Source organism: Phaethon aethereus, assembly GCF_964289735.1.
Source record: "Phaethon aethereus genome assembly, chromosome: 8".
In the NCBI taxonomy this organism is placed as follows: Eukaryota; Metazoa; Chordata; class Aves; order Phaethontiformes; family Phaethontidae; genus Phaethon; species Phaethon aethereus.
The window spans coordinates 31,238,634-31,263,075 of NC_138584.1; the positions used below are offsets into that span (position 1 = coordinate 31,238,634).

At 41.1% G+C, this 24,442-nt stretch overlaps 1 protein-coding gene across 1 annotated transcript in view; it reads left to right on the forward strand.

Annotated features, from left to right (window-relative positions):
- Positions 1-17,381: 17,381 nt before the first annotated feature.
- FGGY (FGGY carbohydrate kinase domain containing) overlaps positions 17,382-24,442 on the forward strand; it is a gene marked incomplete at both ends in the record, with an annotated part of 134,381 nt that continues 127,320 nt past the window's right edge. The window contains 3 exons of the mRNA XM_082002795.1: positions 17,382-17,582; positions 19,539-19,650; positions 21,308-21,459. Coding sequence (XP_081858921.1) covers positions 17,382-17,582; positions 19,539-19,650; positions 21,308-21,459 — 465 coding nt within the window. The remainder of the gene's footprint in view (positions 17,583-19,538; positions 19,651-21,307; positions 21,460-24,442) is intronic.

Sequence of the window (24,442 nt, forward strand, 5' to 3'; positions counted from 1 at the left end):
GATCACACGGTGTCGGAGAACTTCACTTATTCTTATGGCATTGACAGAGCGGTTTCAAAAGAAAAATCCCTGTGCGGTCTGGAATGCTCAACTGTTGGGTACCAGAGTCAGAAAACATCCTGCCTGCCGTGAACGTTAGGAAAACGGAGCAGCCCTGACTCAAGTGCCAAGTGTTTTTTTGGAAGGCTGACTCCCCTGAGAATAAAGGATATTGGTATCCAGCCAAGAGGGCAGGCAGGAACAGGCCCTGGGCAAGACACTGGAATTTTGGTGGAGCCTGAAATGTTGGATGCTTGTTTGTATCGGCTTCTGACTTTTGTATTAAAAGGTGAGCTACCCAAAATGTAATGAAATGGGTCACAAACTGATAAAATCTGAATTATTTTCCTAGCTATATTTAGAGCTGTGTAAAACAGGGATTTCCCTTTTTGGCTGCTCTAGTATTGAACAGTAACTTAATATCTCTGTTAAAAACAGAAAAAGTCCCCCAAAGGAAATTTCCTTTTTTTCCTATTGTACACTCAAAAATCCCTTCTTGTCATTGCATAGTATTCAGTTGTTTTTTACTTCCCTATTTCCCTGTTTGAATGAATAGTCCTAGTCTAATGTCTCAATAAGCATTTCATCCAGAGTATTCCCCAGCTTCTATTTCCTAGACCAGTGTTACACTGCTTCTTAAAATTGAGACTGAAAACCACCCCAGGTGCTTATATTAACTGCCTAAGCAAGCACGTGTTACATGACCCTTTATAAATCTTTTCTTCCCTTCAATTGTTATGCTAATCAATACCCAAGTAAGCGAAATTTTTGAATGCCCGAAGATCCATTTCTGCTTCTGTAAGTAAAACAATTTGCTTACCTGCTTGTTTTGGTACATGGACTGGTTTTAGATGAGGTTTTCTGCATAAAGATTCTTGAAAATGCCAGACATAAGTTGGAAAATTGCAAAAGAGGAGGACATTGTATATATAGACAGATTTTATACTATTCATTTCCTCTTTATCTTAAATTTAAAGAGATTTGAGAGATGATAGATTAGATCCCTTTGTGGCTTTGTTTCCAGTGTTGCAAAGCGGCTTGGTAGCCAGCATGGCTAGTCTCTAAGCTTCCACCTCCTCTGAAAAAACTTCAGTAATGTGAAGTTGTCTTAGCAATGTTACTTCTGCTGTCCTTGGCCTCACTGGATGAGAATATGCCCTGACAATCTCTCTTTTATCTGTGCTGAAGTTTGGCACTGAACTTGCGTGAGAGCTTTTTTTTCCCTGTGGTGGTAGTTTCAGTTATCAGTATGTACCCGCGCTTTCTGATTTGGGGCCCAAAAGAAAGCCCCAAAGCTGTTTGTGTTCAGCCTCTGGGGTTGAAGTGCACCCCGCCGGACTGAAAGATATGTGAGAATCCTGACTCACTGGATTCAGAAATGCCAACAATTTTTCCACTTGCTTACTTATTTTTGCAAAATGCCCCGTTGACTGCAAAGCTAGGCCCAGTATTTCCATTTCCAGCACAGCTCTGGTGGGGGATTCAGCAAGATGTTTTGCTTATAGTTTTCTACGGGTGTCGCACTCATGTACGCGTGCACTCCTGAAGTGATGGTTTGCGCTAACCTTCAGCAGGAGGCTGGGATGCTGGGCCAGAGCTTGCATCCAGGGAGGCCGAGGGACATTTTTCTGTTGATCTCAACGGAACGGGACTGGATCTTTATTTCCTTGACAAGGCTGGAAAATGTTCATTCTGTCTCTTTCCCCTTCACACACTTATTTTCTTTTCTCTATAGAATAAGTCATTTGTCTTTATCTCACCATTCACCTCTCTCTTTGATTGCAGTTAATGGAATTGTCACCTTTATGTACTCATGTTCCATCTCTCAACCTGTCTGGACTTTGGCCTCCAAAGGTTACCACTGCTAGTGAAGTAATATGATTAAGTGAGTCTTTTTAGACAGATTTATGCAAGATTTCTTCTCCAGCAAGTGTCACATCTAGTCTAGTTCTGCAAAAGAGAATATTTCAAAGATGCCAACTGTCATCTAAAACCACTAAATTCTTCTGTAGTGCTGGTTGAGGGGACTGCAGGCCATCTCAGAGCAATGCTGATTTACGCTACCTGAAGCTGTATCCTTACAGCTTGAAATACGGGCTTTTGTTAATAATGAAAAAAAGAATGTCCCTGTCTCACAGGAAGCACATTTAAAATGGAATTTTCATTAGTTACTCTGTAATGAAAAGGCAAAAGGGTATATTTTAAGTGAATCTGTCCAGAATCTTGGAAAAAGAGGGAGGTTAGTTGAAGCAGTAATGTCAAGCAAAACTACAACAGCCACACTCTAAACAGAAGAAAATGGTCTTGTGTTCCATTTAAGGTACATACATCTACAAGATATTTTCAAATTTACAGAAAGACTTTGAAATTATAGAGAATTCACTGCACACATATCTACTCTTCCTGCATTTGATACAAAGCACAAATTAATCATCATTATTCTGCACTAATATAACACCTCTTAACCCTCAGCGTTCAGAATATTTCAAAGGAGTAATGAATTAAGCCTCATGTGGTCTTGGGAATATGTGATAATCTAAACTTGGATTCTTTCATTTAAAAAAAAAGCCTTTTCAGGACTTCGATTTTGGAGGCTGGAGATATTGTAACTGTTCTTGAAAATATCTTAATTCATCACCCCCTTGGAAAGAAACCATGTGAGTGCTAAAGAAGTGTAATGAAATGGAAAAATGGATTAAGGAAAAGTTAATACATTTGTCTGTACTTACAGACACAGAACTTTTTTTTTTTTTTTTTTTTTTGCTATTAGTTGGAGCAGAAAGACCTGGATAAATCAAGGTACTAATGTGATATAGATGTAAAAAAGGCAAAATTGATCCCTGTCTGTAACTAAAAGGGTGCATAGGGAATTATTATTGCCACTGTACAAGTCACTAGCAAGACATCATTTTGAACATTATGCATTATGTTGGGCTGTGATCACTCATGTTCAGAGAAGATGAATTCGGACTGAAACAAATGCAGAGAAAGCTTATTAGATAATCCAAAGCTTGCTGTTGTGAAAGAAAATGTAAATGGTTAATGCTTAACTTGGCAAAACAACCGTTAAGAAGGCATTTAAATAGCGTCTACGAATACACTGTGGGAGGAGAACAAGTATTGTTTATATTTAAAGAAATTGTCAGCAATTTATGAATATACAGAGGACAGAAATAACGAAATTTGTTTTTAATGAACAGAGGAGTAGGATTCTGTAGCAAAACAGCAAAGAAAGATGAATGGGAGGGTGAAGAACTATAAACTGGAGCTCAGTATGTGTATTGAAAGGTTTATAGGATTTGTTTGTCAGAGATAGCAGAAGCACACTCAGGTCCATTTCTCTGGGCTTCATTTTACTGCTGTTCAGCTGAACAAAACATTTTGGTATCGCCACAGTCACAGTACTTTGTTTTGGGTCACTGAACTAATGTGAAACAGCTTGTTTGTGTCTCTATACTTTCCCTCCGTGCTGCACTTCCTCGGTCCGAGTGGTAGCCCGGCGCTGCGATTCGTTCCCATGGCCAGGTGCCCGCGTGCCTGGGCCGCTCTGACTCAGATCGGGATGTACACGTCTCAGAACCGAGGGAAATCTGCATCCCACTACAGGAGGTGAGTACGAGAGCGCACACTCCCACCCTGCAATGAGCTGACTTGGAATTACAGTCAGGGGGGTGGTATCTTGAAAGAAAAATCTATCTATTCAAAGCAAAACATTTGGACTAATGCAAGAAAACTCCAAATTCTTCAGTTTGGGTCTAATGGCCTTTCCTACCCTGCCTAGACGCAAGGTGCTCCCAACAGAAAGTCGATTTTCACCCAGAAGATTTCAGTTTTGTAGAAGTAGTGTTTTCCATCAGAAAATCATTCCAACGGAAAATTACTAACTGGTTCTAATACAAAGTGACTAGCGAAGCTCTCAAAATGATTCAGTGGCAAAGCTGGAATGAGAACCCACAGCTCCTGACCACGAACCCTGTGCTCTAACCACGAGACAACACTCATCTTTCCCTGAGCAAGGTTGTTCCTGTAGTATTTCTGCCGGGGCCAAAGTGGGAAAACTCTGGAAATGTTGCAAGAGAGCTTTTTTGCTACAAGATTTCCTGCTGTAGAATATTTGGGGGATAACGGGAAAAATCCCTGGTGGCTCCCCGGGGCCTCTTCAGGAGTGTTCGGACATCATGGGAACGTGAGGGTTTCCATCCGCTCCTCCCTGCGTGGGTGGTGGAGGGACGCAGTGGGGTCTGGAAACCACCGTTGGAGCACGCCGCTGCTGCTGGCCTGTCACTCAGTTTTTAAGGGATGCATTTGAGGGGATCCTACTGCCCTGCCCTCCATTTTAAGCAAACCTTAAATAAACTCGGGGTTTATTCCTCACATCAGGAATTTGCCAGCTTTTCAGGTAAAACTCTCAAACAGAGCAGAAAATCCAACTGATGGCTTGCAGACCTGTTTTATTTATTTAAGAAGCGATTATATATTTATGGGTCAAGGTGGGGGATGTTCTCAGTCCAGACATACCCTTTTGCTTGTTTCCCTGTGCTTATTCTTCCCCTGGCTCTCGATGTGGCTTCTTGCACCCCTTAAATGCTCAATGCTTCTGCAACCCCCAATGTTTCTGCAGTCTTGTAGGGCAACAGGGCTGCGGATGAGAAATGCTATTTAGCAACAACACCTTTAACAAAAAAAGCCAACTCTCCCCTCCCCCCCCCCCCGTTTGTGTTTTATTTTTTTAAATAAAAGAGAAATACGATTCCCTTTCCGAGGCAAAAATACTCGTATCAGTTGAATTCCTGACAGGGCACAGTGCACGCTCGGCTTTCCCGGGCAGTGCAGCTTGACAGCTATGCCTAACACACAGCAGATCCCTTCAACAGCGCTCGGGGCGAGCTCCACACGCGGGCCCCCAAATGCAAACCAGATGCCGGCACCGGCCGGCGCGGCCTTCAAAGGCGAGCGGGGGAGGCTCGGCCGCTCCCGCCTCCCCTTCCCCGCCCCAACGGCGGACGGCGGCGCAAGCGCGGCCGGGCCGGGGGGGGAGGGCAACGCGGCGGGCTTCCCGGCAGCGGCGGGCGGTCAGGAAATTGCCCTGTCAGGAAAAGCGCGGTTTCTGTTAGTCCGCTCCCTGCGCAGCTAATATAGTGTTTCAGTTTGGACAAGTAAGTGACTGACGTTCGCCAAGGCCTGGCGACGACTAGCCGCGACCGGGCGGGCTCCCCCTCAGCCAGGCGAGGAAGGCACCGCCCCTGAGGGGAGCGCGTTCCTTCAGCCTGGCGCGCGCCGCCGCCGAGCGTTGTGGCCGTTACCGGTGGCGGCGCGGCCCGGCCCGGCCCGCCCTTCCCGCGCGGGCGCCCGGCCCAGCCCAGCCCCCTCTCCGGAGCTCCGCGGTGATATTCAGGGAACTCCCTCCCTGTTCGTGAGGTGCTGCTGGGGGAGAAGCCGTATCGCGTTTGCGGTGGTGTTTTTTAATTAAAAAACTTGTGGTGCCCGTGTGTAACGCCGGCCTCCGGCCTTTTCCCCAGGTAACCCCTCGCTGCACCTCAAGGCCGCACGGAATTTGTCTGTGCGATTAAATTGTTCCGAATCGGTTTCAGAGCCTGGTTTTCGTGTAGCTGGTGGGGCATTACAGGATTTACGTTCTAGTCTCCCTTGCCTGGCTTCTCGAAGTTTGCTTTTACTGATGTTTCTCAACAGCACAGCCTATATATAATGCCTAAATTTAATGAGAATGGGTCTGCCCTTTTTCACGGTCCCTTTGCGTTGACAGGCTCCAGGCAGCATGGGGGTGCGCAGCGCCTGGAGAGGCACTTGAGATTTTGCAGGGCTGGGGTAGCCACATCGCTTCCTCCCAGGGCCACCTCCTGCAGACGGTGGCATAGGAGTTGCCATTTTCCCTGCTGCCTCTCCCTGAGCTTTAAATGGCAGCGCTCTGGTGACCTGACTAGGCAGATGGGACGTGTACATCACTTACATATTTGCTTAATCCTCCAGATCCCTGGGAGACTTCCTTAAATGTATTTCTTGCCCTTACTCAAGTTGGTAGTTTCCAGTCTTGTGTGTCTGGCACAGGTGTTTCTGGCACTCGTGTCCTCTTGCTGCTTGCTTCCACGCCTGCCTCCTTCCTCTTGCAGCTCCTCTTTCTCACACCTTTGCAGCACTGTCTCCTTTGCATGGCAGTTGCTCCTGCGTTCTCATAAAGCTTATGGGCTGGCATGGAGCCCACCCCAATAACCTGGTGGAGTTTACTCCTGCTCGGCTCCAGACCTCCCTGTAATGGTCGTGTTCCTTGCTAGTGATGTGCTTTGCACCAGTTAGGAACTGGTGACCTTGCAGATTCTTTCTCTATTGAGGTGCCTGGGACTTGTTAGCTAGTTTAATAAATTTAGCATCAGTCCCTCTTCTCTGGAGAACACTTAAGGAATGAACTTCAGGGAAGGAGAGGAGAGGTCGCTCTCTCATCTCTGAGGTTCTTCGAAAGTCATAAGCACAGTACTGTGAAGGTGGTCTACTTGTTTTTCATCCTCAGGTATTCCCTGATCCTGGAAAACCACTCGCTTAATTTATTGATATTAACTTTTCTCTAACTGTACTTAAATATAGTACAAAACATACTGAAATTTTAAAGTGTCTTTAAATGTTAATGGCTCTCTTTCCTTCAGGAACATGTACTGGCATATGGTTAAAAAAAAAATCAGCTTTTCTTTTTTTTTTCCCCCTGGGAAGGGTGTCTGGGATAGGAGGATGAAACAGGAAAACAGGGAGAATTGGGTTCTTGCAGGGACAGCTGCTCCCAGCTGTAAGAATCAGGGCAGAAATGAATTTATAGTGTCAGGAGAGACTAAATAGGCTAGTGCTATGCTGGGTAGTTTTTATGTGTATTCTTAGCCACTTGTGTTACTCTGTCCTGTGTTTCTAACAGTCCTCAGCTAAATTATAATTTTTAAATGTTGGTTCTTTTGAAAAACTCATCCTCTTCCCAAATAAGCACTCATCCTCTTTGTTTCTTGTACTTCCTCAATAAGTCTGTCTTCTCTATTTCCATAAGCCAGTCTTCCTTTAAGCCTTTTGATTCTGTTAGAGGTTGATCTGTTTCCTGAGAACTAGTACATTTACAGGAGAGGATCAGAATAGCTCTCCTGTGTGTTCCTGTTTTGTATCTTGCACTTTTGTAATGATGCATGTTGAAATTTTTCCCTGGTATCTACCACTGGAATATCAAAGAGCCCGCTGTGCAAAATGGACGGTAGTGGTATGGCCTTGGTAGAAATGTGTTTCTGAGCTTCATTTTCAAAGGGAAATCCCTGATCAGCATTGTCTTTTTTTGGCTTTTGTTAATACCTCTGGTGTCTTGAGCTGCCTTCAGTTTCCCTCTGCATTTCCATGTGTGAAAGGGAAAGTACATAGACTGTTCATAAAACAAAGTTTGAAAATTTGTGACCTTCAGCTCTTTGAGGCAAGCAAGCTTACAAGCTCTTGACTTCTGAGATGTTTTGAGAAGGTCATTGAAGGGAACTTACAGAGAGGTGTTGGCATTGTAACCTTCTGGGCTTGTCTTTGTGGGAGTTTGAAATGATGAGACTGATAGGATCATTAACGAGGCAGATTTTGCATTCATAAAAACAAACCAAACAAACCCGCCCAGATGTGTATGTAGGGAGAAGGAAGAGAACTCACTGGGTTCAGATGAACAGATGTGATTCTTCTTTCACTGTAAAAAAGAAGGGGATGTAGACATGTTACACATGTACAGTCTATCTAGATATCTGATTTTTGTGCAGAATTTGTGTTTCTTTTAACCTAAACTAATGTGCAACCTCACTTCCTCTTAAGCAGTTGTGACAGGAACTTCAGGGCTAGTGTTTTTGGAATTGCAATGTTTAATTTTAAAATGACAAATTACTTACGGCTGTCATTCTTCTCATGCTCTTACTATGCAAGACTTAACAAATACCGTATAGTAAACTGTGGATTTGGCTTATAGACACACATTTGCTTCTGGGCTGAGCATCTTGAAAGAAGTGGTTTACAACATGTCTTTAAAAATTGATTTCACTGTTGCATCTACTACTGGCCTAAGTGTTCCAGTATCTGCCAGGATTAATTATAGACAGTTGGTTCAGATGTTGCTTAAATGTGTAAGCCTTGATGGGAAATGCAGTGGATTTCAGCCAGAATGCTAATTTTGATGTTTTGTCATTTCATAAAACTGTGAACTCAGAACAAATTATTTTTACACTGATCTGCTGATACATAATCCCACAGCTAGTGCCAAACTCAACCTTGATGTAGCACTGGAATCTGCAGATGTGACTAAAGTTAGAGTATCAGCATGAACCCAATTTGGCTAATTTGGTATCCACACTTGCATAATGGCTTTATTTACCCAGGATTCCAGGTAAGTGTATGTACCCTGCACTGAAGCTCATGGTGCCGAGGCTGGTTTGCTCCAGGAATGCAGTTTAAAGCTAGGGTGTGTATGGTTACGTGAACTCTTAATTGAGCCTTTTGAATTGCATTCTAGTTCAAGTTATATTTTATAATTTAAACGGGTATTTTGTAAATTAACATTATTATGTGCAAATATTATTATTGTGCAAGGATGTGTTTACTGTATGCTTCTTTGTGTGTGTGTTTTGGGCTTTTAAATTTTTTTAATTATTTTTTATTATTGTTATTAGTTTCACCATTTCCGTTATAGCAGAGAATGAAAAAATACAAAAGTCACAGTACAAGAATCTGCCTCGCTTTTACAGGGAATGAACAGAGATTGTTCTTTCTGTCCAGCATGGAGTAGGTTAAAGTGATAGACATACAAGAATAAGAAAGATCTTCCTTAGCATTAGATTAATAAACTGATGGATCCAACCATTTGGATCCATCAGTCATTTTGGAGCCTGTTGCCTCCTTTCAACTAGTCAGGAAGCTGTTACAGCTAGAATTTATGTAATGATCAGATGGCACTTTTTTCCCCTCACAGTCGATGTAAACAAGATAGTGTCTTCTTTCAGAGCTTCAAGCATTCTGCAGTGTCATTTGGGACATGTGTGTCTGCCAGATCATTAGCACAGCCTTTAGGGATGCATGCAGCTGCAGTGTCAGAGCAGGGTATGGATCTAAATAGGTTGGGGTGCATGAATTGTATTGATTGCCACTTTCAAGGTATGGAGAAGAAAGGGTGCTGGTATATGCATGCCCTCTTAAGTCCTTGGGTTTTCCTGCGTGAGAATTGTGTCTTGGCATAAACTGATCAACATTTCCTCTGTTTGACAAATTGTAGGTAATGGCAAGCATTCCAAATCCTGCAGACATGTGAGTGCACCTGTGGCGTTCACAAGTGTCAAGAGTTTAATCCTGAACTACCAATATAGCTGGGAGTTTTGCCAGTGACTTTAATGGGTGCAGGATCAGACCCTGCTTTTGAAGTCATGGCCTGGTCCAAGCAGGGCTGAGAGCGCCCTGGAGGGAATGGCAGCTGTTGGGTTTCCGCAGTAGCATGTCTCATCTCTCCTCATCTCATTTTGTGTGTTCTTGTGGCCCTTTGCTCAACCCTCCTTTTTCCCGAGAGCTCCTCTGTGCAGCTGTTTCCTGCTATTCCTGGTGTTAGACGAGCAGTGAAGCAGAGAGTGAGCAGAACTTGTTTCTTTTGTGCAGCATAGTTGCAGTCTGGAGAGCAAATGGGACAGCCCAGTTTATCGCTGTCACATTGATAATCTTACAGTGATATTGCTGGTCTGTCCTTGGTCTCACAGTCTCTGACTGGGCAGCCTGGCTGCTTTGCGAGGCATGCTGCGGCATTGGTTTCATGCCTGTCGCAATGCAGAGCCTATTGGGGCATGCAACAACCGTGCGAGTGCCTTGATCTTCCTTCCAAAGAAAACCAGGGTGTGCAGTAGCCTTAAGTCTTCTCTAAGCATATAGTTGGGAGGAGCTCCCAGATTCCTCTGTTTAGACACACTTTGAGGACCAGTGTTTTGGGAACCACCTGAAGTTTGAAATCCTTGGCCTTCCGTAGCAGGACCTCTCTGTTCCTGTCAGTTGACACCAACATATTGTTTTTTTACTGTGAGCATCTCTGAGCACTATCTCTATTTGCCCAAGGCGGTCTTGGGATGGTTACTTGCTTATTAGTACTTACTACTGCACAGTATTATGGTATTTATTATTGCCACATCTATGAACAGTCAGAGAGCAGAAAAATGCCTTTTGACTAACCTGACCATGTGAAGATTGTGAGTTCAGTTCCTCACTGTTGGTCTGCAGATAGCTGCAGTGAGCCTTCTGGGGACGATTCAGACTGCGATGTAATCATGACTGCATGGAGAAGGTAAATACAGAGCAATTGCTTAATGTCTCCTCTAGCTCAGGAACTCAAGCACATCAAACAAAACTAGCAGGTGGCACGCTCAGGACAAATGAAAGGACTTTTTCTTGCGTTGTTTACATAGAACTTTATAACTCATTACCACAGTAGTTTGCAGTTGCAAAAGTTTCACTGGATTCAAAAAGACCACAAACAAATTCAGAGAGGAAAAAGCCTTCAAGGTCTGCTAATCCTAAAGATAAAATTTCTGGCTCAGGAAGTGCCTCTACTATAGATAGCAGGAGGAAGAAAGTGTCCTGGGGAAGTATCGCTGGATGAAAAGGGCAGGCATATGCTTTTCTTATATGGCTTCTGCTGTTTGTGGTAGGATACTGTACTAATTGGACCTTTCATCTGACCCAGTGCAGCCACGCTCTTCTCTTTAATCAGGGTCCAGAATGCCGTTGCTCTCATTTGATCAACAGTACTATGGGCTGTATCTGCCAGTGTGAGTTCAAGAGAGGAGTTGGAATGCAAGCATCATTTTTCGCTTTTAGTACAAATCTCTTCTAGAGCAGATTATAAAGAAAAACAACTCCGTTGTACATTTAAGAGCTTGATATTTGTTGACACTGGTCACGCTGACATCTTTCCGCTGTTCATGAGCGAGATGTCTATGTAGGCAGTAGAAGCTGAAAATAAATAGATTTTGCATCTCATTTCTCAGAGTAATTTGCTTAGTCATTTTCATTTCTCTGCTAATTAGCTACACCAGGATAAACTGGGATATGTCTTGCTTTATATCAGAGCAGGTGGAATTATTTGGCCTGAAAGTATTTAAAATACAAAAGATAGAATTGAAGGGCAAAAGGCAGCGATGAAGTAATGGCTTTGTCTTGGACACTGAGAAAGGCGGGGGGGGGGAAGATATGGAGAGACATTACAGAAGATTAGTCCATACTGAATTATTTATTGAGAGAAAAAGAAATACTAGAAAGTAGTAGAATATTTTCAGTCCTGTGGTGGGGTTTATTGAGACTATGTTACAATGTCAGGGAGGGTAATTGGTGGAACAACCTCGGTATTAGGAGACTGGGAGCTGGGGTCTGATTCTACTACTAAAATGAGCTCTCTTCCACTATTTGCAGCTGCTTTTCCTTGTTCTAAGATGTGAGAAACCTTCACAGAATTTACCAGAGAATGGATGACATTATCTAGAAGTGTTTGGTTTTTAGTGAAGAAGCATACTTTCTTCAGCTTGGTTTTTACTTATTCCAATTTTGTTATTGTTAACACAGACCTCACATTACTAAGAGGGAGATCTCCTGCATGTACATGTTTCTGTTTTGGGAAGGGAAAAGGGGAGACGAGGTGTGCTTTTGTTTCTTGTTTTTGTTTTGCTTGCTGTTGGGAAGCTGAAAAAGAAATGCTTGTTGATAGTTATAGCATAGTCCCTTGGGCATTTAAGGATTTTATTCTATATTAGTACTGCCCTTCAACGCAGTGTTAGAATTCCCCATCTGCTCCCACTCTCCCACACAGACATGTGCCGCCTTTGTTGCTTCACATCCAAACAGGAATTAAAGATCCTGGAAGAGGAAAGGGAGTTCACTGTCTTCAAGAAGAGATTTGCCACTCTACCACCACCAGTTTTGTTAGTTTACTGTAACCCTAGAAAGCCAACAAAGTGCTGAATTTCCAATATAATGTCAAAAATGCTTCTTTAGTTTTATCTCCTTTCTACAATTGAAAAGTGGCTTTTATTTAACATATTTAGATCTTTTCACACTAAGATTATGCAGCCTAATTTGAGCCTGTTAATCTTTTTCCCAGTAATCCATAGAAAAGCACAGCTGCGGTACTAAAAGCATACTGTTTATCTGTGATCTCTGGTCTGGGCAGCTTGCAGTGTTCCAAAGATCAAAGTTTAAAACAGATGTGCCAGTCCTTTATAATTCCTTGTATTTAAGCACACAATACCACAAAATCTATACTTGCCTCTGACAAATACTTCTGCTGAGCTTCGGCCTGTGTGCATGTGAGTGTGCAGCCTTCCTGTACTGTAGCTTTAACAGCAAGGTATGTCCTGGCAATTTGATAACTATGAGGTAAGGTAGGGCAGACTGAGTTTAGTAGTTAGTTGTAATGAAACAGTCATGTGGTTACTTAGTCATTCCTTTTAAATTAAAATAAACAATGTTAAGGATTTTCTTTTTTTTAAAGAAATATTTTTGCCTAATGACAGTTTCATCCCTCCTCTTTTTTTTTTTTTTTTCATTGCCTATGTGGGAAAACTAGCACATTTGTTTAAGGATAAACTGGGAAGTCTGTGGTTTCCAGCACGCACATTTTGAATAATATTTATACAGACTATTATTTAATGGGCCATATAAATATTTATCATATGTTGCAACCCTTTGATCATAAATGCTTGTTTGAAAAGCCATTCTGTCCCTGCTGTGATTTGCAAAGAAAGAGGCCATTGCTGTTTTAGTGCTTGGAGGGAATTTTGGCTTCTCGTCCTATCTTAGCAGTTGCAGTCATGCACTAACATGGTCAAGCTGGACATGTCTCTTAAATTTTTTTTTTTCCCCTCTCCCTCTCTTTCTGTTTGCACATCCAAATAATAAGTTGTAAATATGAGGCCCTAATTCTGCGATGGACAGGCAGAGCTGTATTGAAGTTTTGGGGGCCTTTTTTCTTGCCTGCAAGAAGCCAAGCTTCATGATTTAGATACTTCAGCGATGTCAAAGGTGGTGGCATTATCACCACTGCTTTCACCACGTGGAAAGTCCATAAACATGCATCATGCATGCATCAAGTATTTTGGCGTCTTGTTAGGAATATTGTGCTCAAGGAACTGACCTGTCTGACTGGACCGCTAGGACTCTTTATTTGAACAGGTTCACTGTTTTTCTCATGATTGTATTGACTGCAGAAGCTGTATGCTAAGAACCGAGGAGATACGGAGTTTTAATTGCACAACAAAATTTTATTTGCACATGGCAATGAACATAGATGTCTGGATTCCAAAGCAGGAGGTTTGTGCTGGGACCTTCTACCTCTGAACTCAGTTAAAGGGTTTTTTCATTTCTGATTTGGAGCCTCCTCTTGTACTAAGGGAATATTCTGTAAACAAAACTGAACGACAGCATTCCTCTTTAAATTCTTAATGAAGTACTTTGGCTAAATATTTTCCACCAGCCTTACTGCTGAGTTCTTAGGTTCTCAAGAAATAGCTTTAGGCAGAGTCCCTAACTGGTGACACTTATGACCTAGAGATGACAGTGCTTTTTGTGGATCCGGCTGACAAGTAGGTGGCATACCAAGTGATTGGTATTCCAAAAAAACCCGTGGCATCAAATGATGTGTCTGCAAGCAGATCAGATCCCATTGCAGAGACACTATACTTTGAAAAGCCTCAGTAACTTAGGGCTTGCTGTGCTTGAAAAAAGGATTAATATTTTTTTTTTTTTAGCCTTTTTTCGTAAGATATTGAAGCATTGCTTTGTAAATCTAGATGAGCTTTACTCAGAGGACTAGTTTGAATAGGTTTGTGGTTTTGGACTCTGTCACTTAACTGTTTCTTGCTGGTTGTCCACCAATATACAGAAATAAAATAGTGGATATGCATAGACTGATATGTACTGCTTGAGCATCTGAACAAACTCTGCCTCCTGCACAGTCACTCACACGTGTGCATCCTGATTGCTTAGTAAGGAAAAAAGGAAAGTAAACATTACATGGGCTGATTGGGTTCCAGGTTTCAAATATTTGTGGGAAGAATCCAATGCAAAGCCATAATTTTAAGTGCTGAGTAGGAGGTACTATGAGCTTAATTCTCTAACATCTGTTAAGCTTGTTCTCTAAGGAGCAAAAACACATTAATGAGCCTAAAACCAAGGCTGCCATACAGGGAAGAGAAATAAAAAATTAGAGTAATATTGTGTGTGTGTGTGAGAAGGAGGCAGGATGCAAAATACTCCTTTTGCTATTTGTATTTTGTGAAAAGCAAGTAAGAAAGATTTGCCTATGTTTAAAAAAAAAACACAACTGCTTTGCAGCTTGTGGTTTATTCTCTTCTTTTTATGTCAGCAGCTAAAGGCAGTGCCGAAATAGGGGAAAACCGGGAAATTTGTGAGCTAGTATCAGGAACAGTGTTATGCAATTTTTTTATAGTGAAATTTCTTGCAAGTAGCTAGCAGCATCTGCAGCCAGCTTTTTAAGCTTTGAGGAGATGGAGTGCAAAACGAAAAAGTGAACATCATCTGTTGAAAAGAATGTCTTAAAACTGCTTTTACAGCCAAGGCCTAAGAGGAGGATGCAGAGTGCTGTAAGTATCCCCAGCTGACAGATGCAGTATTAATCACTGATATCAGGAGAATTGTCCTCTCTGTGACAGAGGCATTAGCTTTTGTTAGTCTGACCAGGTCATAGAGCCAGGGCCAAGAAAATAAAGCAAGCTTTCTTGCCAGTATTCCTAGGTGTTAGACTCATGGCACACCATTATTTTTAGCTGATTGCTCATCGCTTGAACAGATGACCTTGCTTAACAAGATTAGTGTGTATTGCCCTGCTGAAAGAGAGTAGCTAGTATTTCCATCAGTACCACAATATGCTCTGTAGCTTTGAGTTTTTTCTAGTTTCTGATTATTGTTGGAGGCTAATGATCTGTACAGCTTCCTCAAGTGACCCTGCCGTGGCGCATAGAGAATGTGATGTGACAACTGCTTTGGTTGGTACCGGGCTCCGTAGGAGCTTTAGTGATGGACAGAACTCCCTTGTGCCAATGCTGTCCAAACGAAGAAAAAAATAAAATGGTCCCTGGCCCCCAGCAGTGGTAGTCTAAGCATGAGATGACAGACTGAGGCAGTACAGAATGGTTGTACGGGACAGGTGGTGATCACAGAACTGCACTGACTAACCACATTTCCATGAACCATTTAATGGGGTAGGATGAGGGGAAGCTGCATAGTTTTCTTTAGTCAAGGTGTTGGCTTATGCTTTTTCAAATGCAAATGAAAATTTGTCTTAATTCAGTTGTTACACTGTTTACTTATTATCTGGGATGATCCTTGGATTATGAGTTTTCTGAGACAGTTGACTGCCTTTCTCTTTTTTTTTTTTTTCTATATTTCACCTGCTACCTCGAACCCTCAGTGATAATAGATTTGTAATAGCCATCAACTGCAGTGGTTACAAGCCAACCATAGATGTGAACCAGCACTTACATTGTGCCAACACTATGTTCAGACCGACACCAAAGGATAAATCTTGACCTATATTCAAGATGTTTCATGGGGGCGGGGAAAAAGGCTTCTTTTTTGTCTTGTAGAAATAAAACAAGAAAAAAAAATTGCTCCCAAAGTTGAGTACCATTTATATGGCTATATGATCAGCTGTTATTGTCTGAAGGTAGAAAGATGACTTTCACAGTTTTCTGTTCCACTGCTTTTTCTATTGGGGTTTTGGTATACTTTGCCACTAAACTGTAGTTATTTCAAAAAATATATATAGGATTAATTTGAAATTTGAATGATCCTGTTGTTCTACTGAGCAGTACTTTCCCTATCTTTCCGCCTTTGCCCATGTCCCTTCCTCTAAACAACCCATCTTCCATATACAGAAGTAATCCAGGTCACTTCTTTGGGCGAGATGGGCTGTTTTTAAGCAGAGCCATTTTGGTGCTCAATAAATACTGTGTATTCATCAAATTATAATTGATCCATTCATTTTCTGGAAATCAGAAGCTAACACATCAGCCAAGTTCTGTGTGTTAGAGGCTTATTAGGAGATTCATACAAGCAGTAAGCTTGGTACTTGTCTGACGTTTTAAATACTTTGTATCAGCTCTTACTCCCAGCTTGATCAAAATGTAAATGTTAACTATTAATTAAGGACACACTGTGAGAAATTAAGTACAGTGCATTTGTCACTGTATTAAATGTCAAGTAGTTAAACGTAATATAGTGAAGTAAGCAACTCATTGTGAATAATTAAATCAATTAACTTAACCTCACTTTGTTCTTGTAGGTTGTCAGAGAGTAGGCAGAGATTTCCTGGGATGCTCTCATAACTCAACACATTTTCAGCAAATTATTTTCTGAATCTTTAAAAATGTGTGGATTGATGGTGGATAGCTCTTAAAAACCTAACCAGTTTGGTTTTCAGGTGTTGTTTTTCTTTTTTTTTTTTTTTTGAGGGCTTAAAATTGGGTAATAAGTACCAGATTGTCACTTAGTTATTTTAATTATCAGCATCACACGACTTTTTTGTGGGGTGAAACTGTTTTCAGATTCTGCAGAAATTCAGCCTGACTCACTGTCTCGTTCAGCAGTAATATGCCACTCATTAGCTGGTTGGCTTTATGGGAGGCAGCAGCTTTTGCCTCCTTGTTCCTCTTCAGGTCAGGGTTCGGTGGAGCCAGGCACACCACCCCTTCCACTACTTCAGGAGTATAATATGTTTGCATGGAGGCAATGACATACCTGTGGTGGTTGTTGCTGTCTTGCCCAGAGGTGAATCCAACTTACCAGGCATCAGCAGTTTTCCTATGTGCCAGAATTCAGGAAAACCCAGGAGTCTCTGGATTGAAATTTCCTGTCTGTGTAGAGCACCAGCTCCTGATTGCTGCTGAGTTTGGAACCATAACTTTTCCTTCCCTTCCTACCTCCCTCCCCTTTTTCCCTTTGTGTAGGCATGATGCTGTATGACCACAGCTCAGTTCCTTGTTTGTATGAGTGCATGAACTTTATCATAGCATGCATATTTTTACAGGTGAATTTACACTTTGCTTTTCAGGAGCTTCTGTGCCATGCAACTTATATAAAAACATTTGAAGAAAAAAAGTACAACTAATGCAAGACTCGAAACTTCAAATTAATTAAAAAATGCCAAGTGAAGACTTGCTGCAAAAAGGAGTTATCAAACAAAGTGCCTGCCCATCATCTTTCCTGTGCTGTTCAGCACAGCTTTGCATCATCAGTCATTTTATCTGTTTTTAACCTGTTTGGTTTTTTTTTCCCCACAACAGGTCTTATTAAAAATGCACAGTAAGAAGCAGCCTCCAGTAAAATACTATGTTGGAATTGATGTTGGGTCAGCAAGTGTTCGTGCAGCTTTGGTAGACGAGTTTGGGACAGTAGTGGCACATGCAGATCAGCCAATCCAAATTTGGGAACCCCAACCAGACCACTATGAGCAATCCTCTGCAGACATATGGGCTGCCTGTTGCTCAGTCACAAAGGTATGCAAAGAAAGAGAAAATGAGGGAGGTATGTGCTGCAGGTAGCTCTTCAAGTTTTGGAGGTTTAAGGTCTTCCAGTCACTGGCCGTAAACATCCAGTTCCGTGCGTGCTGTATGACTGTGTAGCTTATAACCATCCTTGTGCATTAAAGGCACCTTGAGGATATGGCTGATGTAGCCTCACAATGTCAGTTATATAGGTGAGGAGCTGAAGGACAGAGTGAAGGAAGCTTGTGATACAACTGAAAATAGAATGGAAGCCCTTCTTTGGCGCTGTTAGCTCAGAGGCAGCACTTACCCACTGCCTTCAAGATTCACATCTGTGGGTTTTGTTTTGCTGGTGTATGTTCTAGCCACAAGATAGTTTTTTGAAGAGTCAAGGTTGCTCAGAACCTGGTAATGCATCTATTTAAAGACATGCATTGTGCTGCACTGGAGTCACAAAGGAGCATTTATTGTAGTGAAGTTGTAATCTCGTTCCTGGATGGTGTCTAATATAATGCCTGCCACCTGTGATCCTCCTCATTAAGATGCCTGTCCACTATTATGAGCCCAAAATAAATTATACACATTTGTGGATAGTATCAAGCATAAAACTAGATTGAAATAAACCTTACTCTGAGGGAAAATTTGTACCCTCTGGTCCAACGATCTGCCTATACATGCTGGTGGTAAAAGTAAATTAGTGACCTTGCTTGGCAGTGCACCTGTAGGCCATTCATCCTAAAGCCCCAGCCTGCTCCATGTTCTAAGGTTGGCTTTTTAAATATTCATGATATGCTTGGTAATTTGCAGATGGACAGTTCACCCATTCTCTTGTTATTGATCAGCCTTTTCAAACATTAATGAGCTTGGCTCTGCAGAAATGCTCTGAGATGAAGGAGATGAGGTGAGGGGGAAGGAAGGAAAAGAGGGGAATGACAGGAGTGATAGGGAAGAACAGCTTGATGTTAAAGCAGAGCAAATCTTTAGTCTGCTTATTTGATTTTTCTTTTTGTGAATTGCTTTGTTCTTGCTCTGGACTTCTTTAAATACAATCTCTTATATGTAAGCAATAAAATACGGTCTCTGAAACTATAGCTTTACAGAGCCGGTAAGAGACTGGCACTGTAGCAAGTCTAGTGAAAGTCTTTTGTTATAGTACTAATTACAATAATGATACTTTTATTGTTGCTGAGAAGTAGCAATTTATTACGGTGTTACATTTTAGGTGTCTTGCAACCTCACTTGGCACATAATCCATGTGGGTGTTGTGTTTTTTTTTCCAGTGCTGCTGGAAGCCATGAAGTTCAGACCTTTTGGTGTGGTGATTTTTTTTTTTATTTTTTTTTTTTTTTATTTTTTTTTGGAAAACCTTCCAAAAAGTTTGCTATCCAAACTCTTGGTAGCAGAGCTTTTGAAAAGGTGTGCATTGCAGAAGTGGTATCACTGCTACAGGTTTTGACCAACTTTATTTTTGGGACCTTTCACTATTGCAAGACAAAAAGCTGGGGCACAGTATCACCAAGACAATTTTAGAAGATAGTAGCTTCCACAGGTGGGGACTGAGTGGAGTAACTGATGGAAACACTTGGCCCTAATCCTGTGTCCATGTTTCACATGCAGCTCAACTCCAAGCTTTTAGAAAAGACAGAAAATTAGCATTGCTAGTTTTCGGCTACCTTTATTTTCTGATATTTTTGCGCTTCCTGCTTTTATCCAGGACTATGGATACTAAGATTAAAAACCTATTAAAGAACTTTTCGTGGACCTTTGAATTCAGTTTTGAAAACCAAAGAATTTTTGGTAATTTGGTGTATTTTTGATTAGAGGTGTTAAAGAATACTGAATCTCAAGAATTTCAGTGTTTGAGCCTGCATTCCTAACTTGTAACTTATTTTTTGTACTCATTAGTTCACATGGCACCTGCATATATATGGATATATTTGTATTCATGTGTGTTTTGTATATTTGCAGAAAGTTGTGTGTGGAGTAGATGCTAGCTGGATTCGAGGGGTTGGTTTTGATGCTACATGTTCCCTTGTTGTTGTGGATAAACAATTCCAACCTTTGGCAGTCAACTGTGAAGGTAGGACTCCAGCACAAAAATTGGTGTTACTGTGCATGTTTTGCCACCGATGTGAATGAACTTACAATTTCATCCAAATGCCAAGTGATGGGGCTGACTCTTGGAGATAGAGAGCGAAAATCTTTTTTTCCTGGTTTTACTATTTTAATTATACTACAAAATTGTATTTGAGATGAGAGTTACTTACTGTTTGGCTAAATGTTTGGCATCCTAAGATCAAATTCATTAATCTTGGTTCAGAGGGACTGCTTCTTACAGAAATCTATGGTCGTTTTTCTTTTCTGTATGTTTTCTCCTTCTTCAGACTTTGCTAATTATGGTTTTTATAGTGTGTATAATTGCCCATCCACACTGGCTAAAGGAATGCTAAAAATGTTAGTGTTAGTGCAGTCTAACTGCTTACTGTGTCATGGAGTGACAGGCCAGAGGTTCAGCTTGTGTATTTTATTATACTGGTGTTGTGTCTTTTTTCTAGGACAGTGCTAAACTTCAGAAACAGTCTATGACCTTTTTCTAAAAATTTTAATTTTTAAAATTAATTTTTTAGTAGGTGATTCAGAAGATTCAAGAAAAGTCTGTGATACACTTTTTTTCAGTGAATCCCATTTAAGATTAGATGTGTGCTAAATCAGGAGTTAGAGAGCCATAATCACAATTCTGTGTATGTTCCCTTTCTATTCTCAGATGTATTTGTCATCTTCCCCCATCCTTCTCAAACAACCAGCTTTGCCCCCAAAATGTCCTTCGCCAAATTTAGATGAGATTATTTATTTTTCAGTTTGAGAGTCTCTTACAATCTGTTCAATGCCTGATGATGTCTGGGGCTATTTTGGTCTATTAGTCAAACTCAGTTCTCATTTTTTATTCTCTGATACCCCCAAGAACTTTGAGTTTACGCAGTGTTGTTAAATAAAAAGACAAGAATGCACTGAATACTGTCACATTGGTATGGGCATGCAATGGTGTGGTTTCAGGCAGTCTCACAGTTCTAAGTTGTATTTCAATCCATGTTAGAAATATTGGTGTGCCTCCTACTCCTGCCTTGTCTTGGAATATGTTTTCATATTATTGATTATGCATGAGTGGCTGTGTCATGAAATTGAGTGTGCAGTGTACTTAGAAGGAGAGGAATCTGAGGTGTCATCTGGATTACTGCTCCATCTGTCTAGCAGGTCCTCTGTAGGTTAATTTTGATAAAATGTTTTTTATCTTATTCTCACGTGTCATGCAGACTTGCCAAATCCTTTTTCCTTCCACATCCAAAATAAAAGCATTTCAGCAAATTACCCCCCTGAAATGGGGGGTAATGGTCACCAAAATGCTTCTTTATATCTTTAACTAAATATGTGTACTTTGTCAAAAAGTTTGGGTTCTTTGAATGAAATACAGTCTACAAGAGCATAGCGTTTCAAGGTTATTGGATGCTTACAAGCCTGATTGGTTTCAGTCAGCATTCTCTGTGCTCAGTATGTCTTAAAGCTGGCTCAGAGGGCTAGGATTTTATCTTTAGATATCTGTGGATTATTAACACAAATAGAATTTGAGTTTTCTATGTAGAAATGAAAGTGTGAAGCAGCTTAGAGTCTGGTAACTTACAGTACTAAGGTGGCGTTAAACCAGATCTAAAATATTATCTTTTTTTTTTTTTCTCCTCAAGGGCAAAACTATAGGAATGTTATTATGTGGATGGACCATCGTGCAGTCAGTCAAGTTGAGCACATCAATGCAACGCAACACAGGGTTTTGAGCTATGTAGGGGGAGTGATGTCTGTGGAAATGCAGCCACCAAAATTGCTGTGGATAAAGGAAGTGAGTACATGTAAGACTGTGGTTCATTTTTACTAATGATCAATGCCCTTTGTTAATTTCTGAGAATGAAATTTCTAAAACAAAAGCCTTCAGCCTTAGTGTTGAACCCAAAAGTGTGCAAAGTAAGTCCAGGCTTAAGTTGTGATGAAAATGTTTTGAGGTTCTTTTTTTCTCTCAATTATTTAGAAATATCTTTGATTTTATTGAAATTTAGTGTTTCCTGATTAAACATTTCATATGCCTTTCTTATCTAATTTTAAGGTTAGATATGCATACAGATTTAGTTGCAGATAATGAATGAGTCCTCAAAGTATCCTAAGATCTAGTTATGGAGGCGTATTTTCTGTTCCAACTACTGTGGCTGGGCATGCTTCAGGGGTGTAGGTGTTACTTTTGGGATGGGTTTATTGAATCCAGTTTGGAAACAGCACCATCTCAAGATTGGGTATCCTGGACAGAGGTACTGCCTTTGAGGCACTGCATCCAACAGGGAGGGGATGTGTGATGTCTTTGGCTGCTGGTAGAGAAACTGTTCAGTTAGAGCTTCAGTTTAGTTCTGTCCCATCCGTAGGAAGTAGACCATCTGTAGAGGGAAGGTGCTCTGTTCTTAACGTGGAACTCTATCTCTGTCTCTTGTGTTTAAATTTTATGTGTTACAGAATGACATATGGCCTTTTAATAGTAACTGTCAGATAAAAGGAGAAGTGCTTGCCGCTTGAATTTTGTATAACCTCCTCCAATCTGGCTTTTATATTTGGTCTCAATGATGCTTGCTGTCACTTTAACAAAGCCTGAATGTGAGTAACTTGCTGCCGTTTTCAAGCAGCTGAAGTCTCCTGCCCTTACAAACATGAAACATCATATAGTAACAAGGTGCAGATTGAGGAAAGTGAAAGGAATTAATTGGTTGAAGCAGGTAATGACAGATTAATGATAATAGAGCATAATTAATATTATTTATAGATGTTATACTGAAATACAAATATCCATCTATTAGTTCTTTCCTCTTGAGCTATGAGTATCATACGTCAGTCATTTTATAATAATAAAAAGTAAACTGTAGAATCCTTAAATTAATCCACTGTGTTTAAAATGTGTTTATATTGCAAGGTTTGGAATGTAAGTACCTGACTGATCAGGAAAGGCCAGATTATGGGGTCTCCAAATGTGGTCACCCAGAGATGTAAGCCTATGCTATGGCCTCAAAGCCCTCTGACATCATTGCTTTAGTATAAAGGGAGAGCAAGTATTACAGGGCTTGTTTCCTCCATGAGCAAATGGGTAGGAAATAGAATTCACCTTACCCTACGTGCCAGCCAGTAGCAGAGATTGCCTGGCAGAAGGGCATTACAGACCAGAGCTTGTTCGTATGTCCCCTTTTGGCTCCTGACGTACCAGCTAAAGAGATTATTATCCTTAAGAGAGGTGTTTTTTTACCTTAGTATCTGCTTGCTGAGCTGCTCACGCGGCAGTTCCTGCATCCTGAGTGGACTAGCAAAGACATACTTTTAAACTGCTTAAGATTGCCCTGCTTAACTCGGGCACCTTAAGCAAAATCTATAGTAGCACCTCAGCTAGCTCATGAGAAAGAAAAATAACTTTTATTACGGAGTCGGTTGTAATCAGCTGAGATGTGGGCATGTAGGATTAAACTTCTTAGCTTCAGACAGGTATGTGATCGAGTCTTTGCTTACTGCTTCTATACTTGTTGCAAAGTAGGAGTGTGAACGGAATCGTATGAAGAGTGATGGTTTATTTTCAGTGCCAATCACAGTAATGCGCCTGTGTATTACATGACTTTCAGGGCTAGCAGCAAAGGTTCATCTTAGCCTCTGACAGCTGAAATTCATCCTCGTGTAATGCCAGTGTTCTCACTTTTTGTGAAGGAAAGCAAATTTTACAATAACTTTGAACGTCAGGTTCTCCAAATGAGAGCTAAAACACCAGTTTGCACATACGTTGTTATTCAGTGGCTGTCTTCAAGTGGTCTACAAGTAATAAGTTACTTCAGTCTCTTCAGATTCTTTGTTATTAACATTTTCTGGATGAATAAACCATGACACAGGTATTAAAGGCGTGGTCAGGAAAACCGCTTATAAAATGGTACTTAATGTTTCCTTCAGGTTTTTGAGTTGTATCCTCCTTCTTTTCTGTGTTTAGTGTATTTCCCTCCTGCTAATACTGCACAGTTCTCAGAGGTGCGGTAGAGTTAGATTTTGATCTCGCTTATACTCCACAAGGAAAAAATACTCTATTTTGATTGCAGGATTATTTCTTAAGCTAGTAATAATGCACATTCTGTCAAAAAAGAAGTTTGGTTTTCACATCCCTTGGGAGAGTCACAAGATTAGCAGGTAGAAAGAAACATTTCATTTTTATTTTAGCCTTTTTAACTGAATATCTGAAGGCTTTACAAAGTTGAAACTGGAATTCCTGTTGTGCTTCTATTTAACTGTGACAACTGGTATTCTAAAGATAACTGCACTGTACCTAGTTTGTGTAGGCCACATGTTGAGTCAGTTGGCTAGATGGGAACTTCATGGGCATAAAATCAGACTCTTTAAAAACGCGTCCCTTGGTGTTGCTGAGGAGAGGGACAAAATGGGATTGTTATGAGCACTGAACGTTAGGGCTGAGATGTGTTGGCAGGACTGCCTGGGGAAGTTTTACATAGTGTCTGCTCACACTGTGTGCCTGGCTGTGATCATGGCCTTCGGTTTCCAGCTTTCCTGAGTACTAAATGTCACCAACTACACCACCAGCAAGGTTTCTTTAAAGTATTGTAGATCTGAGTAGTTTATTTGCCTTACTTAAATCCTCACCTCTGCTTATGTTTTCTTTATCAAATGTGAAATAACCTTTCCTACCAAGATAATACCTGCTTCAGCAAGCAGTGCAGTCTCAGGAGCCGCTTTAAAATAAGATCCCTCTCAGAGCATCCCAAAAGTCTATTGCTATTTTATATAATACTCTTCCAGAATTT